Source organism: Passer domesticus, chromosome 1 (genome assembly GCF_036417665.1).
Source record: "Passer domesticus isolate bPasDom1 chromosome 1, bPasDom1.hap1, whole genome shotgun sequence".
In the NCBI taxonomy this organism is placed as follows: domain Eukaryota; kingdom Metazoa; phylum Chordata; class Aves; order Passeriformes; family Passeridae; genus Passer; species Passer domesticus.
This window is the reverse complement of record NC_087474.1, coordinates 76717877-76741411: the sequence shown is the minus strand read 5'-3', so window position 1 is coordinate 76741411 and position 23535 is coordinate 76717877. Positions and strand designations below refer to the sequence as shown.

Here is a 23535-nt window from a genome sequence, read left to right as displayed (position 1 = left end):
GGAAGGAGTAATTTGGTGATACAATACACCAGCTAAAATGCACATTGCAGTCTCTTGGTATGGATATTGGGTATCTCAGGTGGAGTTAGGTGTGCTGTTACCTTGCTATGTAGCTTTTAGTGAGATGTTAGAAAATTGTATCTTGTTTGAACTGAAAGTGAAAAAAGCCCCAAAACCTAGGTGAACTTAAAAAGATTTAGAAAAACATGTCGAGGACAATTGCAAATATTAAAAACAAATATGTCAATAAACCCTGGCATACAGTAGGAGCCTGGAGAAGCTCACTCTATGTAGTATTTACCAAAGGTGACTGATGGCCTGTAAGTATTTATATGGGGCAAAGATTTCAGATAAAGTAGTCCTTTAGGTACACTAGGTTTTGGATGACAAAATGCAGGAACTCAGAGCTGAACTCAGGTGTATTATTTCTAGAAATATAATAAATTTAGAATTTAATTCAGTTATCTATCAGAACAACTTATTTTTAAGAATGTTCTTATGTCAGGGGAAAAAAAAAACAAACCTGTAAATTTTTCCAAAAAGATGCTTTTAGTTCTAGCACAGTATGATAATCTGATGCAGGAATTTTGGAGTGAAATTATCTCTTATAAAGGAAGGCAGACTAAGTAATTGTTACTTACACAGGTAATCTACAAAATCTGATCTGAAAAGTGTTTTTGGCATCAAGGGCACACAGTGTTCCGTTGTAATGTGCACCTGTGTTTTTGTTGGGAAGGCTGAAAAAAGGGGGAAGGAGAACGTTGGGGATGTAATGAGAGGATATAATAAAGATGGGTTTAAATTTTATTTTACACATAGAGAGGAACTAAGTATGAGATTTATTAAATCAAAATATGTGATCATCCAGGCAGCACTTACATCTTCCATATAGCATTTAGAAAGATTTTTACATGCTAATTGTGTGAATTAGCAACCAGCTGGGAACAATACCCTGCTATTTGTTAAAGGAGAGACAATAAAGTTCTTCTAGACAGGAAAGAATCTACATTGTTAACAGATGACCTGAAAGTTCAGCTCATTGAAAAGGCAAATATTTTGACCAGGAGAATAATTCTTCCTGTGGAGCGGTATGAGTTGCTGTGCTAAAGCCATACAGCTATTTTTAACCATGTCACAGCTATTGAGCTTAATCTTCAATTTAGTTCATAAACAGTGTAAAAAAGACTAAGTAGGTCTTTCTTTTTGATGAATGTAGAGGTGAGTATGTCAGAATTTGCCTTTTTTGCAGTTTTTGTTTATTTTGTGCAATTTCTACTTTGGTTTTAACGGTTTGGATGTAGATTTTTGTCACTTGTCACTACCTGCTACATTCTGTTTTGTTGAACTCCGGAAACACTATTGCACTGGAGTAACTGTGGGCAAAAGATGAAGTTGAATGTGAAATGAAGGTTGTTATGGTCTAGGGGGACAAAAGTGGAGGCTCTTTATAAAATCTAGTTCCTTCCAAATGGCACTTGAGTTTTTCAAAAGTTTGTTCTTAAACACTTCTGTGGTTTAAAAAGTTTTATTCCAGTTTTGCTTGATATGTAACTTTTGAGCTTGCCTAGAGTCTTTTGGATGTTTGACTTGAGCATCTAAAATCTTTATCAGAAAATCTTTAGTTTGATTTCCTGAATTCTAGGTTTTTCTGTTTTAAATGCTGATTTTTTTTTTTATTTTTATTTTCTACTATGATAAAGGTCTCTGAATTACTTCAGTGCTTTCCAGCAGTAAAGTTGTTGCCCAAATTATGTCTGCAGGTTAAGGTTCTTCACAAGATATGTTTGTAATATAATCAATATCTTACTGAGAAATATTTGTAATAATGAAATGCTGTTTTCAAGACCTACATGTATTGTAGATTTAAGATACCTCATTTTTCAAAGACATTAGAATGGAAAATGATACATCAAGGTAAATATACTTTAACTAAACTAATGGACATCACTGACAGGCTTATGTATCTATATAGGTAGTTTTTTGTGGTAATCTCTGAATGTTATTTTGTGATGTAACTCTTGAGATTGTGTATTTAGATTCTATATGATTTTTTGGGACATGTTGCAGATTTTATGCTCAATCTGTGTATGTACATGTGTGTGTACTTTTGGGAAGAAAACAAGCATCTTGCCTCTTTAATTATCATTCCTTGCAATATGGAAAACATAAAAGAAAACGTGACCCAAACAGGAGAACAACTATGAATTCCACAGAATGCAAAGCCCTGTGGATTTTGTTTCTTTTTACTTTTGCAGTTAGTGAGTTTACTCACTGTATCTACCAAAATAGTGAAATTGGGTCAGGCCTAATTTTTTTCTTCTTCTTTCCACCACTTCCCCACTACAATGCTCATGTTTGTGGGACAATAGAAAGCAGGTATGATGTGCTAAATTTTGTGACAACTTGACGATTTGGTGGCAGGCTGAGAATAGATCAGACAACCTTTGAATATTATTCATGGAAGTGAACTAGAAGGTGTAACCACACACACAAACGTTCCTTATGTTAGGGCACATTTTAATAGTTCACCATAACTTTTTAAAGAACTACTTTACAAAGACCATTTGACTGACCAAAAAAAGTGATACAATATAAGTGAAATTGTACTGAGTCTTCTCTGTGATACACAGTTAATTGGCAATGCATATGTGTTACCACAAAAAAAAACAAAACAAAACAAAAAGAAACATCAAATTTATCTTGCACCAAATTATGAGATGATTGTTCTTGCTTGCCTGATAAAGACAATACCAACAAACCAAATTTAGGTTAGCCCCTTGTTCATATATACTACATAAATCAAATAAAACTTGAGCTATGCCTAAGCATCTTTTTTTTTCTTTATAGATTTTCGTACTGCATTTTAAAAATACTGTTACTTACGTCACAAATTGCACAAATTGAAACACTTTGAATTGAGGAAATGCAAGATTAATGGTTGCCTGTGTTCTCTTAATTCTCTTTATATCTAATTTATGCACAGACTGAATCATAGGTCTTGTGGTCAGGGAAGAAGACCATTTGCAGTCATAACTGACAGAACTAGAAAGATGCACAGCTCATCTACCCTTCCAGATGAATGCAGTGGGAAGGGGTTCTTCCCTTTTGGTGCTCCCAGAGGAGAAGCATAAGCCATGAGCAAAAACCTGCCATGCTTAAGTTCACCTGTTTGTCCCTATTCTCAAGGACTAGAGATTCCCACATATTTCTGAGACAATATGTTTTGATATCCTGCCCTTTCCCCATCTCCTCACTTGGGTATTCCCTCTACCAACATGTGTAGTCAGGAGACATCTTAGGGAGTTTGTCCAGCTGAAAAGTCTCCCTCATAACCCCCAATTATTTTTTCTTTTTTTTTCCCTCCTGTTTTGTTTAATAGTTTGTTTGAGGCCAGATTTTCTTCCACAGTCAGGTTCAGTTTAAATTTTGGCAATCCCATGGGTATTACTTTAAACAGCTGTGAAAAAGCTGTTAATCTGCTGAGTTTCTGCTGACAACTTTGGAGGTGATACTAATATAAACGTGATAATATAAATTATATAAAAAACGTGATAATATAAAAAGGTGATACTAATAATAAACGAGACTGCCACTGTAGAGAGACTAAATATTTGCCATTATTTCACTACCTACTCACTCATAACGAAATATCTTTAAAGTGGCATGAGAATTACATCGAAGGTATAATAACTTTGTAGTAGAAATACCAACTTTTTGTATTGGTTGTAAGCATGTAGAGTAAAGTTGTTAATTAAAAACTGGAGTTGTATCTACTTAAAAATGCAAAGCATAAGTTCTCAATTTTTGAGTTAAGGAAACTTCCTAGAAATTTGACTTAAGACTGTCATTTTGTCACAAGAGAGCAGAGTCGAAGTTTGCTTCTCTTACAGGATTTGCTCTTTACTCATTGTTTTACTAATTTTCTTAAATTGGATAGCATATGAGGATCTGATGATTTGGTTGACTTTTTTTCCCTTTGCATAGTGAGAAAAATTGTGGAGTTGAGGAACTACTTCTAAGTAGCATTGCTACATTTCACACAATCAATGTTGTGATCCACCTGTATTGGTAAGGAGTTGGGAGTTTTTTCCATACTATCAGGCCTGTAATTCATAATAATTATTTTATTTTACTTTGCCTACATGGATTCCAGTTAGTGTGCTCAACTTCATGGGATCAATTTTGTGGGGTCTTACGTGCTTCCTAGAAGCCTTTCCTTTCACCACGTGAACTTAAAAGTACCTAAGAGAGATATATTTGCTGTCCATATAGCTTCTCTTGGTGTCTCTTACCAGGCTTACAAAACAGCAGCAACCTGCCTACAATATATATATTTACTTCCTTCTTCAGCAGTGGCTTTGTCAATGGAAGAGCAAGTCCACCCCAGAGCATTCATCACTGTCCTCTCTGTGGGGTTAGTGCCTTCTCTGGTCTGCTGGCTGACCTGCTCATGGGAGCTCTCCTTAATCCAATTCAGTCAAATTGAGCCATGTTAGGAAAGATTTGTTATTTAAATTACTTAAGCTGATCTAGCTTATTTTGACTGACATGTTTAGGGAGTTCTTATATATGCAGCTCAGCCAGAAGATTTGAGAAGTGGTAACCATCAGCAGGATGTGATGATAAGCTGGGGCAGTGGGTTGCAAAGAGCTAGTCCTTCCCAGCTATGCTCGAACTGGTTGATGTGTACTCATCTGCAGCCTGAAATTTGGGAACCTGGCTTTTCTTCATGGAGCACTCTGTAGTTTTTTGGGCCATTAAAAAGGAGAAGTCTGCCTATGCTGGTTCCTCTCTGAGTGCTCTCATTAGCCACAATTTCACCCAGAGCCACCTAGAGCATATTGGCCAAGAGGCTTTGATTGTCCACTTTTGAATGACTCCTGCCAGCATTATTTCATAGTTGAACTAAAGTGCAGGTCTCCCTCTGGTGCCTACTTTGTAAAAGCACAAGATTTTATAATTGGGCTGAGCAATTGAAAACCAACTGTATGAAAAGAGAAAGGTCTCTTTGTTGTCCTGGTAATGGCAGTTCTGAGAGCACTGACAGTAACGTTAGACAGTAGACTGGTTTTTTTCTTGTGGTACATAGTGCTAATCTGCACATACATTCAGAACTGTGTAGTCACTGTCAGCTGCAGTAGTGCTCATCCTCTGCACCTCTGCTAAAATCTTCTGTTTGGGAGATGTGTTTGTTGGTATGTGAATATATGGGTAATGGATACCTGGATGTAGATGCATATATGGAAATAAAACCAGAAAATTTTCATCACTTTCTAACCTTTTTCACTTTCTTACCAGTTCATTTTAGCTGTTCATTTTTGGAAATTAGTTGACCATACAAACATTGATCTTTCTAATACAACCAGAATTTTCTGCTTTGATAGATTTTAATCTAATTTAAAACACTTACCCTTCTGTTGGAAAGGCTTAGACATCAGTACATTGAAAGGAGCACCACCACACATCCCCAACAAAATACTAACAAGTGACATCATCACTGTGGGAGGAATTTTTCATTTACATCACCTTCCAATTCAGGGTCTCTGCCCCTTTCAGAGAACCACATTTTGCATTATCAGTCCTACCACTCATGGCTATCTGTGTGTAAATTTTCCCATTCATATTCCCAAGAACACACAGCACAAATGTTTCTCAGAAATATCCTGTTTATGCCATACATCAAAAGAACTCCATGCCATTTGGACTTGGTACCTTTCAGTTCTACCTTGCTGACACAGAGGATACTTTGACAACGCCTGCTATCAGCAGGGGTTTCTCAAACAAACACAAGTGATGTGTATGACTCAGTCCAGCAAGTTGCTATTTCCTGATACAAGCCTGCTCTAAAAATGCCTCAAACAATTTTTTAGGAATACAGTTCTGGAGGAATTCTGGTTAATGTTTCAGACACATGATTTTTTTTCGTCCTTTGTTGTAAACCAACGTGTGTTTAAACCCTTCCCTGATGTGAGAAAGAAAGCAACATAAAAGAGCTAGTTTGGACAGCCCAGCATGAGCAAGGTCAGGATGATGCTTAGAAATGATAAGCTGAAGGCAGCCCCCCATCAGGTCACCTGTCTGATACAGTCTTACAGCACAGCCTAATCCTGCGTTTGAGGCTTGCCTGGGTGTATCTCCGGGGACAAGATCCAGCACAACAGCCTGCTTGGCTTGGGATGCTTAGGTGTAAAGCGGAGGGACAAGGAGCCATGTGGAACAGGATTTATTTGGGGACTCCAGTCTTCTTGGGATGTTGATTGCTGACTATGTGGGGGACAAGCTGGTAGTCCTGGAAAGTAGCCGGGTGATCTTTTGACTTGCTCTTTGGAAATCGGCAGGGGATGATGATGATCGGATTCTTTGGAGGTTTGTATGGGGGCTGGGTGATGTCAGCCTTTAGTCTCCCTGTATTTCTCTACTCCCTTGATGTAAAACTAGTGTTTCTCACTGTTAGGCCATAGTTTTTGTATGTATTAAGTCAATACTCCAGTGGGAATGGAGGGAGGAGACGACATTTGTTTTTTGGGGATTTTATTCCAGTGCTGCTCCCACTGTGCTGGCTAATCTGTTTTTATGGCTGGATGTGAATCAGGTCCAGAAATTCAGCTAAAATATAAATATTATCATTCTCAGCAGAATTAGTTCTATGAATGAGTACAGCATGCATCTGTTCAATCACTACGCCAGTGTCCTTTCCCCCCTTTTTTTAAAATTAAAAAAATTGTCCCTAAAAGGAGGGAAGCAAGGAAGACCAGGTAGCAGGTCACCCAGCAGGGAATGCTTTTCTGCAAGTTGCCATTAAAGGGCTTCTGTTCATTCCCAGTAGAATGAATTCTCAGCTTGAGCATCTGGCTGTTAATGGTCCTTGTCTTGTCCTCTTGTCACGTATTTTACAAAGTTTTTTCATAGAAAACAAAACAAAGTGTTGAAGAAAGTCTTTCACACTTTCTTCATCTGCTTTCAGAAGGAATAAATTGGCCTCAAAATGCTTTGTAATTGTGTTGTTCTCCAAGGCAGGTCAGTGACCTTCTCTAAGAGCAAATCAGAGTACTAGATAACATCCTCACTGCTAGCACTTAGTACCTCCTTAAATTCTGCCCTTGAGTTTAAACATCCTCGGAAAGAAATACTCTCTGTGTTCCAGTGGTAGCAGATGTACATGGAGAGGTGGCAAAAGACTGCCTGGAAGGCTCTCAGTTTTCCAGTGTTATAAATAATTGTTTTGTCCTGGCAGCTCAGACAATTTATAGGGCTTTTGAACCTTACCCCTCCATTTCCTTCCCAAGAAAACTTCATTTCTTCAAGTAATTGCTTTAAGAATTTGTTTGTTTATAAGCTTCCAAAGTGGAAGCTTGATTATCTGATTCTTGGAATCAGAGAAACCCTCTGTAGAATACCGTGTTCTCAAAATATACTCAGTGCTGTGAAGGAATATTGCTGAAAAAAACTTCATAATAAATCAGGCACAGAAGATTGATGGAATGTACCCAAATCTCTGTCAGTGCCAGATTATGGGAAATTTTGATGAAATGTAATTGTCCGTCTACCTGTTTGTACCCGCACTAGATCCTTAAACTTGGAATCACAGTAAGAACTGCACTGCAAGACAAATAATGAAAACCATTCTTTTATGTTGAGAATTGCAATTCAGACCTTAAGTGGCTGCTGGGGGGAAGGCAGTGTTCCAAATATATTGCACAACCGTAGAGATACCTCAAAATATGCAAAAGCTTTTCTTGAGAAAAAACACCACCTTTCTGGAAGGCAATAGTTAAAGAAGATGATAATTTCAATGCTGTCCAGTTTCACTGTGCAGAAATAGTTCTTGTTTAGCCTGAGGGAAAAAAAAAACCTAAGTAGTGGTGTTTTTCTGTTTCTCAAAATGGCCCTTTTCCTATTTTTTTTTTTTCAGAATTGGTTAAATTATATTTACACACATCTTGAGGAGATGAGTTTTGTGTAGACTTCAGTGAAATTTGAGTGTGACTTGTAGTCTGAGCCCATTTGGTAGACCATAGTCTTCACTGGAGCTTAAGTACATATTTGATCCTCTATGAGTAGTGAGTGTAGCCAGGAGCTCATGTCTCAAACCACTGTGCTGTGGAGCATTAGCCAGGCAACTGCTACGCTCACAGGGCTGTAGCCCACTTCATCCACAGTGTTTTTCCTGCTTTTTCATTTGGCCATTTTGCTTCCACCTTCTACTCCAAATCACTTGTAAATCTGTTATTCCTTGCTGTGATAAAAAGTCACCTGCTTGTCTCTCTGATGACACTACTGCTGTACAGTACTGTCTACGTGCAACCTTCATACCCTTTGTATTATCCTAATCTCACCTTCTTTTTTCTTGGCTTCTTTCACAGACACTGTTCCCTCTTCTCTTCTGCTTGAATCCTTATTCTCTAACAATATTTCCTTAAGCTGTTATTAAAAAAACATACCATCTATTCTTCCACCTTAAGAACTGAACGCAGCAAGAGATTTGGAGATGTCTTTAATGCTCTTTGTCTGAGTCTACAGTATTGTTCCTTTCTGTTGACCCTCTTGTATTCTTTACTTTTTTCTTTCTTTTACTGTATTTTCAATCTTCTTGGATCAATGATGTAACTAAGTGCTTACCAGCAGGTTTTCAAGTTGTTTGTTAGGTGCCAAGCTGAGCATTTTTTTAGATACCCTCTGGTGTCACAGTACGATCTGGTTCTTCTGAGTTTGATGCATTAGTGTTGTTGGTAGTCAGCAAAATCTCTCTCAAACTGCATTGGTGTGATTGAACCACAACACTAAGTATAAAACTAGGTATTTAAAATTGAAACAATTCAGAATAAAGTAAATGCTGATGTCTTGCTAAGTAGAGGGATGTCTATTTCTGTTTTCTAAAAGAATACAAAGGCAGTCCTGCAATTTTACTTATATGGAAAATGCATACTCAAACCAACCAACCATCGTTTAGATTGGGCATTTATTTTTTTCCCAAAGAATTTTAAGATATGTTTAAAAAATTGTTTGTTTTCTCACGCGTGAAACCTGTACCTAATGTTTAGGCCAGAAGAAGTTACAAAAGTGTACATGTATTGGATACAGTTCATAATAATATGTAAAAGAAGCTTGTGTTGATTCATGGATCTGAAAATGGTTATCTGCATAAATTCTTATATACTCTGCTTGCGGCTCCTGATGTTCCTTGACATACTTTCCTGTTCATTTCCTAGGTTTAAATAGCTGTCCCCAGCTGTTGTGCATTAGCAGATCCTCACTGCTAGTCTAAAAAATTGGCTGAAACTGTTCTTTAAATTTAGAATTTGTTCTGAGTTTAATTTAGGCAATGTTTACTACTATAACTTCTCTTTCTCTGGAGAGAGGCTCAAGCAGTGAAGTAATAACATTTAACAGATATAGTAACTCTTATGTAGCTGTAAGAAAACTGAATCTGAGGAAGTAAAAAGAATTATTCTTGATAGAAGAGTAAAGTAAGGTTATTATGCTAAATAAGCAAGACTATGCAGATTAATATAAAAATCTGAATATGTGATGATATTATTAGGTGTATTTTAAATAAGTATTTAACTTCATTGAAAAACTTATTTAAAATATGATACATTCATTAAAGTCTGAACTTTCTATAACTTACGAAGGTGCAGGAAACAGCAGAAAAATATAAAATACTGTGTATTTTTCTACCATTGAACCTACATCACTGAATGAGTTGTGGGCAGGTGAATTTAGGTACCTAATCCATTCTTAGCAGCAGTGGCAAACCTTTTCTAGATGTACACCTTCTTCATTCCAGATTATTCAGCTGTCAATAGAATAACGTACTAAAAGCTTGGAAAACATTTTTCATTGCAGAAATCAATGTCTTATATATTCATATCTAAATAAAAGAATAGGTATGAGTTCAGACATTTTACTTCCAAAGTCTTGAAGCATAGACTCAAATCCAAGTTTAGCTCCCTGCTACTGATTATGTTCTTAAAATTATTTTAAATAAAATAATGTTAATAAAAAATCAAGTATTTAAGTGCATAACCTATTTTTAGTTAAATAACCTATGTATTTAGTTAAATGGTACTCAAGTAAACTATCAGAAATGTAAGCTTCATTCATTGTAGCAAAATTTTAGTTTATATCCTTTAAAGAGATACATAAATAAAATAAAACCCTGAGTTTCCTTAATTCTTTAAGGACTAATAATGATGCATTTTCTGACTGAATAAAAAAGCAGTTAAATATTTTCACACCTTTAATTTCACACTGTGTTGTCCTGTTCAGAAAAAACCTGCCAACTCTGCTTAAAAGATGTTATTTATCATTTTGATCATACCATACCAATCATCGAAAGTAGGCCTTTACTTGAAATGTAGCTGCTGTTAAAATGTAAGATTCAAACTAGCATAAAACCTTGATTGAAACCAGGATTACATCTGTGGTTGTAAAACATTGGTTGTTTGTGTTGGTTTGGGATTTTTTTAATTCCAGTGAATCTATTCTGCTGCTCCCATGCCTCTGAATTTATTCATTCTTATTAAAGCACCTGTCTGGTGCAGCAGGGAAGGGTATACCTGTAAAGAAGAACTGAACAAACTGAATCATAAAGGATTTGTTCCCAAAATGTAATGAAAGAGAAACAAAACTGGAACTCGAATCTTTGGAAGCTGCAGATATGGTTGAAGAAGAGTAAAAAAATTATTGAACTGAACCAGAGAAGCAGCTCTCGCTAAATTGATTTGATTCATTCCCATCGTGTGTGTGTGTGTGTGTGTGTGTGTGTGTGTGTGTGTGTGTGTGTGTGTGTGTGTGTGTTCTGGGGAGTTAAAAGGAATGGGAAAGAAGGTGGGAACAAAATTGAGTTAAAGTAAACTTGATTAGTGGCTAGATGAAGAAAAGGGTAGAGTGGGAAAAGTAAATTTAAAAGGCAGGTTGAGCAAGAGCTACCTGAACTTTGTTCTAGCCCATTTGTAGTACCTAAATTCTACTTTATTTTCTCCTTTGAAGTTGGCTTTGTATTTGGTGTGGTTTAGTTTATTTCTAATTCTAGTTGTTCGGTTATGGGGTGGGGTTTTTTTTTCTGATAACCACACTAAAAATAACCCCACCAAACTCAATTCGAACTTAATTGAGAAAGCAAATGTGGCGTTAACTGCTCATCAAAGTGTAGGCTGACTCATGAGTCAGGAGACTTGGATTGAAGATGTCCTCAGTTACAGGGGGCTGGGCCTGGGGATCCAAACAGTGAGGATGGAGCTGAGTGGCTTCCAGGTGCATTTCAATTGCAGCTTTTAATCCGAGCTCAATGGGGATTTTTTTGAAGTTTCCCTTTTGACCCGTCCCAAGCACTGGTTTCCTGCCTTGTATGAGCTGCTGTAAAGGCGTGAGGAACTTCGGAGAGCTGGTGAGTTTGATATCATTTTTAAGAAGTTTGCGAGTATGGGGGGACAAAAAATTCCTACGTCCTCCCTCTGAGATCAGATGAACTCCAATGCTACTCCTAAGGGAAGGGTCTGGGACACCCTCGGGGAGGGAACAGTAGGATTGTGTAATAGTTTACTTGTCAGGAAACTTCCCTTACAGGAGAATCAGAGAAATAGTGATGTGGTGTGGTGAAATGACCTTCTTTAAGGTTTTGACTTGGTTTGCTGAATCGGTAGGAACATTGCAACACTTAAAAATGCGTTTAATATTCTATGGGCTCAGTTAGTAGAGGGCAGTTGATTGTGGGAAGGGAGGAAAAGGGAATAGGGAAGATAAAACCAGACTGTAAGACATTTTGGGACAGTGGGACAAAATGTTCCAAAGGCATTTGCACAAGAACAGTTGTAATTGATCACCGAGTGCTGCCGTTTCTCAAGAGTCATAAGCACTGTGAAGTGACATCAAGGAGAAGGGAGAAATTGCAATTCCAGGGAAGAGCTGCCTTCAGTGGGAACCATATCTGATGCCTGCAAAGGCCATCAACCTCAACAACAAGGTCTCTGAGCTGCACTCAGCTATCCTTTTTAAAGACCTTTTCCTCTGTTTTGGTTTCATCTTCTAGTTACTGGTAAAGTTCTTCGTTTCAAAGTAAAACAAATAAACTTTGTGATGCCTCTTAGCTGGCAGAAAAAATAATTAAAGGAAAATAACCCAGTTATTCCTCATAATGACTAGCTTTCCACTGATTAAAGTAATTAAAGTGATTTTTCAGGAGCTGTAATATCCTTATAATTTATATAAGTGGTGGGAAAAAGTACCAGTGAAATTATGACGGCCTGTTTTGGTTATTGTTTATAATTTACCTGCAACACAACAGCTTACCTGTGAGCATCTTTAGACCTTCTTTCTATTCTATCAGCCCTAAATGAAACAGCCAAGATTAATGTTTTGTTGGCATAAGTTAGCACAGTTGCCACTTTTCCTGCACCTGGCTGCTCCTTTCTGCCCCTCTGTGTGGCAGAGATTTTGATCAATAGTGATGCAACATGATACTGGAAACAAAGTTAAGTTTAATTTTTTTTTTTTTTGGTCTGTTGTGACATTTTAAACCTGGATCTGTTTCCCCGGATAGTTTGTTGTGTAGCTAAAAAGCCCTGTGCCAGTGTTGGAGGATGCTCTAAAGAGCACCAGCACCCATTCCAAAAGGAAGATTGTATTAGATACCATTGTCTCAGTTACCCTGGTACTTTTAACATATTCTTATGAAAGTGTTGGGGGGAGGGGAGTTGCATTTTAATTTAGAAGACAAGGCTTTTGTCTTGCTACAGGTGTTTGGCATTGGTATCCCAGGTATGTGATTGCCTGAACATCACCTTGTGTTAGGGTATGATTGAATTCCATGGAGGGTGTGAAGTGCTGAGCCTGGGTGGAACACCTCACTTTTGGGGTTGGGTAATCTGGATCTGTGTGGTGGCTTTCTGTTCCTAAATGTTGTGTTTTCAGGTCCTCTAATTTGCCTGATAGGAAGCTAATTAAGCTTCAAAGCATTATGAAAGCATTTCTATGAAGAGCTAGCTAATACTTAGAATTTTCAACGTGGAATTTCTGACAAACATGATTTGGTTTTTTTGAAGCGTTTGGGAGGAACCACAGAGGTCAGTTTGGGGCGTTTTTCTCTGTGGAAGTCAGTTGAAATTAACTTCTTAACAGTAGAAATTCTTATCTTTTGGGAATGTTGACATTGAGCTGGCTTTTGATCCTTCAACCTGCATTTTGCCTCTGTGGTGTATCATCTTCAAGGTGCTGTTGTTTAGGAACCTTAGTGTATTATTTACCCAAAAGAACTAAGAGCTTCAGCCAAGTTATTTCTCCCAGAATGTGCAGAGAGTTTTGTCTCTCTTGTGTTTCCTGGACAGGCAGGTGGGGATTATTGCCTTCATAATGTGAGGAAATGCATAATTTTCTGAGGAAGGACTTGTGGTTATATGAAAAGTGGGGGCTTTGGGAGTTCCAAAGAAAGGACATCATGTCAACTTTTCTAGGAAAAGGAAGTTAAATTGGTTTTGAATTACATTAAGGCAAGAGTGCATTCAGTTGCTTTAAGTGTCATGTTGAGATGTTACAACTTGTATCAGACAAAGAATGAAGACATGTCTTATGATTTTATTGATCAGAGAAAATAAAATTTGCAGAAGAATTTAAATTCCTCATGATAAAAATTATTTAATGAAAATGGCCTCACTAATAAGAAAATATTTCATTAGAAAAATTCCTGAACCAGTTGAATTTAATAACTAGTTGTCTTTATGATGCCTACAGTTTCCAGTCTGCCTCTGTAATTCAGACTCTGAAATGTCACTGATCTGAATGAAACCAAAAAGAAGGGCTACTGCTCCAGTTCAAGCATTTGATTAATCTGCTGGTGGCCTTAGCTTTTCCATAAAGCTCCTTTACCCTACTGTCAGTGAAGTGTTAATCCTTATCTTTCTACTTCTTAAAAATGCCAAGTAGCTTTTGATATAAGAAATGCTCTGCTGGACTAGCTCAAAAATCCACCCAGGTAGTAATGAATGGATAAAGAAGAATAAAACAGCACAGAGTGAGTCTTCCTTTGGCATACCCTTCTTGTCACTGGGGAGCAGTAATTTAAGAGCTTCCTGAGTTATGGTCTGCACTTAGTGTTTACTAATCTGTAATGGGTCTGTAGATCCTGAATTTGTCTAGTCGCTCCACTATGCAATGAGACAATAAATTCTGCGACTTGGCTGTGTTTTTAATTGGTTTTTTTCCCCAATAAGTATTCCCTGCTTTTTTGTTGTTGTTGTTACTGGAAGTATAGGGAACATTTCCTATTCATCATATCATACACCTCTCAACTGAAGAGTCAGTTTGTTTTGGTTTTCCTTCTTTGGAAACTGATTGTTCTTGCTACTTGAGATCATCTGTTCTCAAAAAAAAAGATGGAAAGACAACTGCATGTGTGATGTGGATGATATTTGAGTTTACACCATTCAGTTCTTGAGAAATTGAGGCACACTTCAAAAATTTCTTTAACTGTGCTTTGGGGTTTTCCAAGTTGGAAAAAGGTCTGATCCCCAGAGTTCAACATTTTCATATTTGTGATGAGTGGTTTAAACAAGACGAACCCTGTGGCAGACAGGTAGTACAAAAAAGATAGCACATTAGGTTTCTTTGAGGAGAAGATGGGGGGAACTAAGATAAGTTTGGACAAAACCAGAAGGCCACTGGTCCTCGTAAAGATCTTTTAGAGGCTTTGACATGTCAAGCTTGTTTTGGTAGAGGATTCAGTTTTACACATAGGGTAGTTTAGGTCATCTTGCCATTCCTTGCAAATGTCAGAAGTTTTAAAAGAAGCCCCTCAGAGTACCCTCTGTTCTAGGAAGTTTAGAGTGTAAATTTGTCATGTCTGTCCAGTCTCACCGGTACAAAACGTCGTAGTCATTTCCATCCCGTAGACATGTCAGTTTTAAATACTGTCAGCTGAACCTTAATTTCAGTTGTCAGTTTAGCAAAGTCTTGAAGATTTGCACTTTAATTCTTAATGTCACCACTTTCATTCTTCAGAACTAGCTCCAAATTCTTTGATAGAGAGAATCACAGCACTTTAATGTGGAAAGCTGTGAAGGTGTAAGAGAGAACCAGCATGACTTATGCAGCAGTGATTTTGGGTCTAAGGAGGCAGATTGAAACAGTAACTTCATGGCTGGCAGTAGAAGAAAGCTTAGACTGCTTCTAATACACACCTTACTTAGCAAAAGGGCTCTCAAAATTTTGAGCTAAAAAAAAAAAAAAGAAAAGGCAAAATAAATGTGCTTTAGCAGTATTTCTCATCCTGTGTACAGGAGTAGTGTACAGGAAAAAAAGCAACCCGTTTTGAGTTTAGTTGAGTTTAGGTGCTGGTAGCAGGATGTCTCTAAGTTATAGAGTATCTCTGTATACCAATGCATACAGAATCCTCTGTAGAAATAAACCATTTCCCCCCAGATTTCTTCTTCAAAGTGACACTGAGTGTTTATGTATAGTTGAAACCGAAATGAAATTTCACATCCATCAGTAGCTTTAAAGAGTTGTCTGTTTCACTTCCCTTTTTCCTGCCTGTTGTGAGATGTCACACACTTATGGAACTGTCAGAAGAATAATTTAATTCAGAAATCAGCATCTGACTATCTCGATTTAAGTTTTTTTTAAAAGCTTGACTTAAATGCTTTAATAGTTTGGAAGCAGTCATGCATTGTTTTTCTTTGTGAAACAGAACTCTGAATGAAGATTCCACTTCGACCCTTGAATAATTATTTCTAAATGTGAGATGGCAAGTTAAAAATGACATTGTGTCTATTGATCAAAAATAAACCCTTTTACTTAACCCTTCTTGTGCTTATGGCAAAAACTAATGTAAGATCCTTGCAATTTTTTTGTTTATTTGTTTTCTGGATGGGAATGCTTTCATTTTTACTTATTCTCTGCTTTAGTTGTAGAAAGCCAGGTTTATTTAAACATGCATGTTTATTTAAACATGCATTTAGTCAGCATAAGGAATACAGAAGAAATAAATAGAAGAAGAAATAAAGTCCTAATCCTTTGTTTTGACACCATATTGTACTTGATTACTGTGAAGGATTCACATCATAAAACAAATAATTAAAGACTTTGGGTAGAAACATTTTTGAAGATGAGTGACTTTTCAAAACTCTCATATCCTCATGTAATTGAAGACATTTTAAAAACAAGAAGTAAAAGACAAACATGCAGGCAACAAATTGAGAGGTTTTAATTCATACCTTCCCAGTACTTTAAAAATGTAATTAATTACTCTTTGAAAATTCTTGATTACGCATTTCATTATATATGATACTTATATACAATTTGTAATTATTTTCATGCATATAAACTCAGTATTCCGTCTTTAAAGTGATCTCCAAAAATAATGCATTCCATCAGATAGTTCCCTCACCTCTGGGATTTTTTTCTGGTTAAGGCACCTGGGGTTAAATTTCCTTGCTGTTCATGACAAACCCATATAAACTATGCTGCTATGGAACTGCATCAGTTTCACCATAATTCCACATTATATTATTCCAGGATAACTTATCACTTCTGTATCTCCACTTCCTTTTTTCTCTGCTCTGTCTCACTTACATCACATAAGGGGATGATTACACAATAAACCAGCTAAAAGCCAAAACAATTTGGATGTATTCAACTTCAGGAAGATTCATTCGCCAGTTTAATTTGTAACATTGCTACTTTTTGGAAAAGAAAGGATTCAGCTATATTCCTCGCTGTAACAGAGCCAAGTTGTTCCGGATTCAACAGAATATGAAACAAAGATGTTTGTTTTCATGGGTTATAATTATGAAAATTAGGAAGGTGGGGTTTTTAAAGACCTTGTCTATTCAGGGGAAAAAGCTGTAAATAAATATAAAATTCCTCCAGAAATTATGTTGATACATTAATACCATGTCTTAAAAGAAAGAAAAAAATTACGAGAAAAGCACTTTTTAAAAGAAAAAAGTTGAAAGAGCTATTAAAGGGTATTTAACTTTACCTAACAGTTAACTGTTTTATTTGAGCTAAAAAAATCTATTTCCCATTGATGGCATGATTAATCTCACTCAACATAGCTTTAAAATGAAAATTTAAATTGGTCAGCGATATATGTAAAATCATAGAATCATTTCCTTTTGGAGGAACCTTAAAGATCATGTAGTTCTAACCCTGTGGCTGTGGGGGTTCCTTCCTTCCTTTCACTAGACCAGGCTGCTCAAAGCTCTGTGCAGCCTAGTCATGAACCAGGGACAGGGGATCTGCAGCTTCTCTGGGCAATCTGTTTCATTGCCTCACTACCCTCACAGTAAAAAATCTTTTCTGTACATCTAACCGAAATTTCTCTTCTTTCAGTTTGTACCCATTACTCCTTTTCCTGTCTACAGTTCCTGATGAAGAGCCCCTCTCTGGCCTCCCTGTGGAGCCTTTTCAGATACTGGAAGGCTGCTGTGAGATCTCCATGCAGCCTTCTCTTCTCCAGGCTGAACTCTCCTCAATCAAGATTTTTAAAGGATCTAGAGGGAAAGCCATATGAAGAGTGGCTGAAGCCACTTGGTCTGTTCATCCTGGAGAAGAGGAAACTGAGGGGTGATCTCACAGCAATCTACAGCTTCCCTACAAGGAGAAGAGAGGGGCCAGACGCTGATATCTTCCCTGTGTTGCCTAGTGTTGGAATGGCCTGGAGTTCTGTCAGAGGAGGTTTAGGTTGGATATTACAAAAATTTTCATTACCCAGCAGTTGGTTGGGCACTGGAGCAGGCTCCCCAGGGAAGTAGTCACAGCCCCAAGCCTGGCAGAGTTCAAGTGTACTGACAGTGATCTCGGGCATATGGTGTGAGCCTTGGGGTTGGTGCTGTGCACAGCCAGGAATTGGAACTAATGACCCTTCCAGCTGAGGATATTCTATGATAACCTCTGACCTTCTCCCGTCCTCTCATCAACTTTATGGCCTTCCTCTGAACTTGTTCCAACAGTTCCATCTCCTTATGTTGAGGGCCCCAGCACTGTACACAGTGTTCCAGGTGGTGTCTCATGAGAGAAGCGTAGAGTGGAAGAATCACCTCCATCAGCCTTTTAGCCAGACTCCTTTGGATGCAGCCCAGGGCACCACTTTCTTTCTGGGCTGTGACCGCACGCTGCCGGCTCATGTTGTGTTTTTTGTCGGCACCCCCCACCAAGTTCTTCTCCTCAGGGCTGCTCCCAGTCACCTCTCTGCCCAACCTGTGGGTGTTCCTGGGACTGCCCTGGCCCATGTGCAGGACCGTGCACTTGGCTTTGTTAAACCTCAGCAGGTTTGCACAGGCCCAGCTCTCCAGCCTGTCCAGTCCCTGTGGATGCCATCCCTTCCTCTCCTGTATTAATATGTATTAACTTAGTTTAATTTTTAGTAACTATAGGGATAAGATGAAATCCTGTGCTGAGTGGTGCTAAAGTAGTAAAAATGCTATCCAAAATGATCGCAGAAGAAAGACCTCTTATATACAAACATGTTTTTTAAAGTTATTCTTTAAAATATATTAAAGTTAATCACTAGCTATTTTGAATTTACAGATGGTACTGGGCATTGACAACAAATGGCTAGATTAATTAACAGCACCTGATAAAAGGGAAAGTATCTGTTTTAATGACACTTCTGAATTCCAAATGTTTTTAAAATGTGACTATTTGTATAAACAGACAAACACTTGACAAGGAATTTGCAGCACAAATTCTTTGGATACACTAATAATGCTAAGCATAAAGACAAATGTATAGAAAAGAAAAGGAGCTCTCACCTGTCCTTCCAGGAAAATTTTAAAGAAAGCAAAATATGCTTTTATATTTCAATGTTACTGTAACTGGGTCATGAAAAAATAACTATGATGCCATATTCCTGTAATTTAGAATATTTTTTTAAACGAATTATCTCTGTTTTATGGAGGCAGGGATTGCCAAGGTTAGAAGTTTGGAAGGCCAACCGGCTCAACCTTGGCTGAGCGTACTGTGAATTTGAGGACTTCTTTGTGCAAAGAAACCAAGTGGCATTGCTTCTGTAGGAAAAAGCTTTTGTGAGGCAGTAGCTGTCTCAGAAGTGTAGCTCCCCACAGGTGACGCTGGCCTGTAATGACTCTCAGTGCAATTAACTGTAAATAGTGCTTATATTGCAATGTGAAGATAATGATATATAAATTTGCACGTTCTCTGAGATATTACTTTGGATATCAGGGTTTTTTGGATGGAGAAAGTATGGCTAGGGTGTTATATATAAAAAACAGCTCTTAAGTAAAAAAGTGTTCATTATTACAGTGCCTATTTAAACTGACTTTAGATATGAAAATACATTATATGGAGGGGAAGATAGATACCAGTGTATTACATGCCTAAGTTTTGATTCTCCGTGCACATCTCAAATTAGTGAATTTGTCTATTTCATAAAGAAGGAGGGGAGACTGTTGTTTATTCTCTACACTATAGAAATAATTTGAGATTTATCAGTGAAATAACTAAGACAAAAAGTTTGGCTCTGAATTGAAATACTTCCTATTTAATAAAACCTGGGTTTCGTGATCAGTTGCTGTTCTACAAACAGCTGCATAGGTTAAAGTGAACATGATGATTTTTAATTTTTTTTTAAAATAAGTGTTATTTTGCAGAGTGTTTTTCAAATTACTTCAGTGTTGAATCTGGAGAAATGAGTAAGGGTTTAATACACCATTACCATAAAAAATTATGAGGCAAGTAATCCTCAAGGCATATTTTGGAGAGCAAACTGTGATGTGAGATCAGGAAAAGCACTGCAAATAGCAATATCAGATTCACACAGGGACAGAGGGAAAGGAATAAAAAGCAACTGAAAGTGAAGGAGACAACATGAGAAATGATTTTATTGTTTTCCAAAGAACGAAAGAAGTCCAACAGGTAGGTAAGGATACACCAAAAACCAATATAGTATCCATAGCTGGAGGAAAATACAGAACAATATGTTCTTCCTCTGCAAAAAGCAGGTGATAGTTTGTTTACCATATTTTTGTAGTTATAATAGAAAGTTGGCAGATTATTTTATATGACATCTGTGCAGAGGGAAAGACTGGAATGCAGAGAGAGAACGACATTTGTGCTTGTAGAAGGTAATAACTCTTGGTTCCTTTGCTCTTGAGGAGGGACTTGAGCAAGTTGTATCATTTCTGCCTAAGTGGATACTTCAGTTGTGGTCCTTTTTTAGGAAGAAGCTCTGCTTATTCACCGACTTTAAAGAGCAGTGGCAAAATCTGTGGTACAAATAGTTCAGGTTGCTTTAGTATGTGTGTTGTGACCTTAAAGGGCACAATTCTTAAGTGTTTATCAAGAGTTCAATGGCTGCTTCATGCTACAGCCACTGTTGAGATGATGTTTTCTGTAGAAAAATAATGTTCAAGAAGAAGTGGCTTGAGTAAAAAATGACCTTTTAAAATATTTTATTACCCAGTTCTAGGAAACTACATGTGTTTTTCCTTATCCTGCTTCATTCCAGATTACAGGAAATAGAAGATGCTTACAGAGAATGTTTTTATACGTATATTGCTTCAGAAATTCATGTTAACCATGTAGTAGAGAAGTTGCTGCTACCCAGCTTTTATAAAAAAATAAATCTGAATTGTTGAAAGATGAATTTAATTACCTCAACAAAAGCTGCTATTAATGAAGCTGACATTTTCCAAGCCTAAAACGTTTTGTTTTTCCTTTGTTCTCCTTGGCAGAGCGTGAGGGATTTTGAAATGGGAGGTGTTTTTTTGACCAACTTCAGAGTAATCAGGTTAATCCCTAGTGTCTGTTACTTTAGTATGCAGATATGAACTGATGGTGCATAGGATCCGTAAGTAACAGAGCTTAAGACAGTGCACATTTTCAATAGACAACAAAAACCAATCTTAATCATCAATCCCTTTGATTCAGGAGTTTCAGTATCAGTGTAATGTGTTAGGTTGAGTAATTAGTGATTTGATGTTGAAATGTGTGTAAGCATTAGATGCATTTCAGGAAAATGGTAATTATTTGGAATGTATCTTCATGCAAATTACACTAGCAGGTGTTATATGTGTGTTAAAACCAGTGATGCAGTGTAGGGTAGTTTTATTTCTGATTGACGTGTTTGAAGAATAAAGCTTTGGAATATGGTGAAACAAGAAAACCATTTGAATACAGAACTTGTACTACTCATGTGCAATGTGCAGACCTAGTAAACAAGTAATTATGTGTGAAGATCATGGACATATTTGTATGTACTGTGGTTCTTCTTTGTTGTTGTTAGGAAGGTACACAGTGGACGAACACTGTAGAACCTGTTTTTATGAATAAGCTTTAAAACCTTGAAATGTGGAAGAATCTTTGCCAAGCACAGTTACCAGCAATCCCACAGCTTTATTTGTACCCCACAGCCTGGTTACAAAAGCGAATGGGAGAGTGTAGTCATGGAAGCTGCAGTGATGTTAAATAAGAAATGAGTTTAGGTTCAGACCAAAGATGAAGAGACTTGAGACCCAAACAGAGAAGTACCTTTTTCCATCTGGAAAAAATAGTTCATCTGGTAATAAATCTCTTAAAGAAATAGAATGTCACAATTAAGAGGCTGCTGTGCAAGCACTGAGCTTGATTAATTAGGGGAAAGTTCTGTAGCTTTTCTAGATCAAGTATTGAGAGAAGTCCTATTGCAGGTTGAGTGACCAGGGACACACATTCCTCTAAGACATGTTGGCATTGAGATAAGGAATACAGAAGGAGCCAGCAAATAGTGTTCTGAAGTGTGATTTAGAATTTTTTAGCATCTTTGTATTTGAAAACAAATTCAGTCATGGTCTTTTATCCAGGAGCTTTATTTCTTATGGAAATAAGCTTTTGATGCAAGAATGAAAGGAGCCAGGTAGGAGGCTCTAAGTATGTATTGTGCCTTCTTGGATTCCAGAGAAAGCTCCTGCTACTATATTTAGAACTGCATCCCAGGACCTCTGAGAGGAAGAAGGAAGAAGAGACTGCTACTGAATAAGCTTCTAAGAGCTGAGGTCCGTGTCCCTCCTTACTGAGGTTTGGTCAGCTCTGCAGCAGCAGACTTGTCAGTGGTGCTTCTGGAAGCAGTAGGCTGCTGAAAAGCCTTGTTTGGTGTTGGAAGATGAAACTGTTGTAGAATTAAATGAAATTTGACGAATTGACTGCAGCATACCAAGTTCACTCTTCAACTGTCCTATGGTTTTCTGTTTTCTGCTCCTCCTTCTCATTACAATTCCCATTTCTGCAGTTTGCTTGGCTGTGACAAGGTGTTCTCTAACACTTGGAGTGCAGTTTTGCTGTGACCTACTCTCTCCTTAAGACACTCTTTTTAGATAAAATATTTTGAATCTTTATTAGTCATTTGTACTCGAGCACTGTTGAAGGTCCAGTTTCTCCTGCTTTGAGAGCAAGTCTGTAGTCCTGATGCTTAATATTGACAAAGTCTTTATTATTCTCGCTGAAGGACAAACTGACGATATTTCTGTTGGTCTTATCCTTTAAGTAAATAGTTGTCAAGCTGCTGAAGCTGTGAGGTAGCTTTTGATTATTTCTACATTTTCACAAATTATCACACCGAAAATATGGGCATCTTTGGTTGAGAGTTTTTCCTTTCATGTTGCCAGAGTTGCCAATAATAAGTATGCATTTCAGTTGTCTATATTTTTTTTTATTTAGCAAAACGTTGGTAGCACCAAGTTTTGGACCTTCACTTTTTGTACTGCAGTGGAGAGATAGAACCAAGAGAATTTGGCAAGTGCAAACCTCTTGGAAAAAAACATCCAGGATTTGCCTCCTAACATGTAGTTTTTACAAATAAACTGAAGATAGGAAGAATTTCCTTTGGCGTTCTATTTGTGGGTGATGCTGAAATCTTCTAGTAATGATAAAAGTTTTAGTAACTTATTAAACATAGTAATACTTATGTAATAGTTTTGACTGCCAAATATGTGTATCCTAAATTCAGTGCTAGTGGTCTTTAATAGTTTCTTCTGATTAGGACCTTTTCCATTTAAGATGATAAGCCTATTTGATGCTACTTGTTCTTATTTCTAAAGAAGGAAAACTGTGTGTTTGGTAAGAATTCATTGTTGCAGCTCATTGTTTATATTATGTTTGTACAGATATTATCAGGTTTGCATGGATTTTCATTCTGCCTTTGTGCAAAGTAGAAAATGTATGTCTGTCTTACCTTGGTGTAAATAAAAGGTTAGAACTGTTGTGAACAGTGAGTTGATAAAATGAGATTAAGATTTTCTAAGCATTCTTGCAATAGCTAGGTGACTATAATTAGGGGAAAGCAGTTGATGAATTCTGCAGTAGGCTGTAACTTGCATCACAACTGTTGTAACTATCTCTGTAAATTATATCTGGAAATATCTGTGACGCTGACAGTTTAGCATCAATCATCTCAGTGGTGACTTGTGAGGAAGTAAGTCTCAGGCAAACTGTTTATCCAGGGAGTTAATTCTCTAAAGCAAAGTGACTTTGTCACAGGTCCTCCCTCCACACCTGTTTCCCTGATGTCCTGTACGGAAAAGGCTTCTCACAAAGATGTGCTTT

The 23535-nt window shown here is 37.3% G+C and overlaps 1 protein-coding gene across 3 annotated transcripts in view; it reads left to right on the top strand.

The window, feature by feature from the left end:
* CDYL (chromodomain Y like) overlaps positions 1-23535 on the top strand; it is a 103606-nt gene that overhangs the window by 16679 nt on the left and 63392 nt on the right. The window contains exon 1 of one of the 3 annotated variants that reach the window (XM_064425815.1): positions 11240-11389. The exons of the other annotated variants lie outside the window; for them this stretch is intronic. Coding sequence (XP_064281885.1) covers positions 11351-11389 — 39 coding nt within the window. The 5' untranslated portion in view covers positions 11240-11350. Of the gene's footprint in view, positions 1-11239; positions 11390-23535 lie in introns of those variants that run through there. 3 annotated transcript variants of the gene reach the window in all.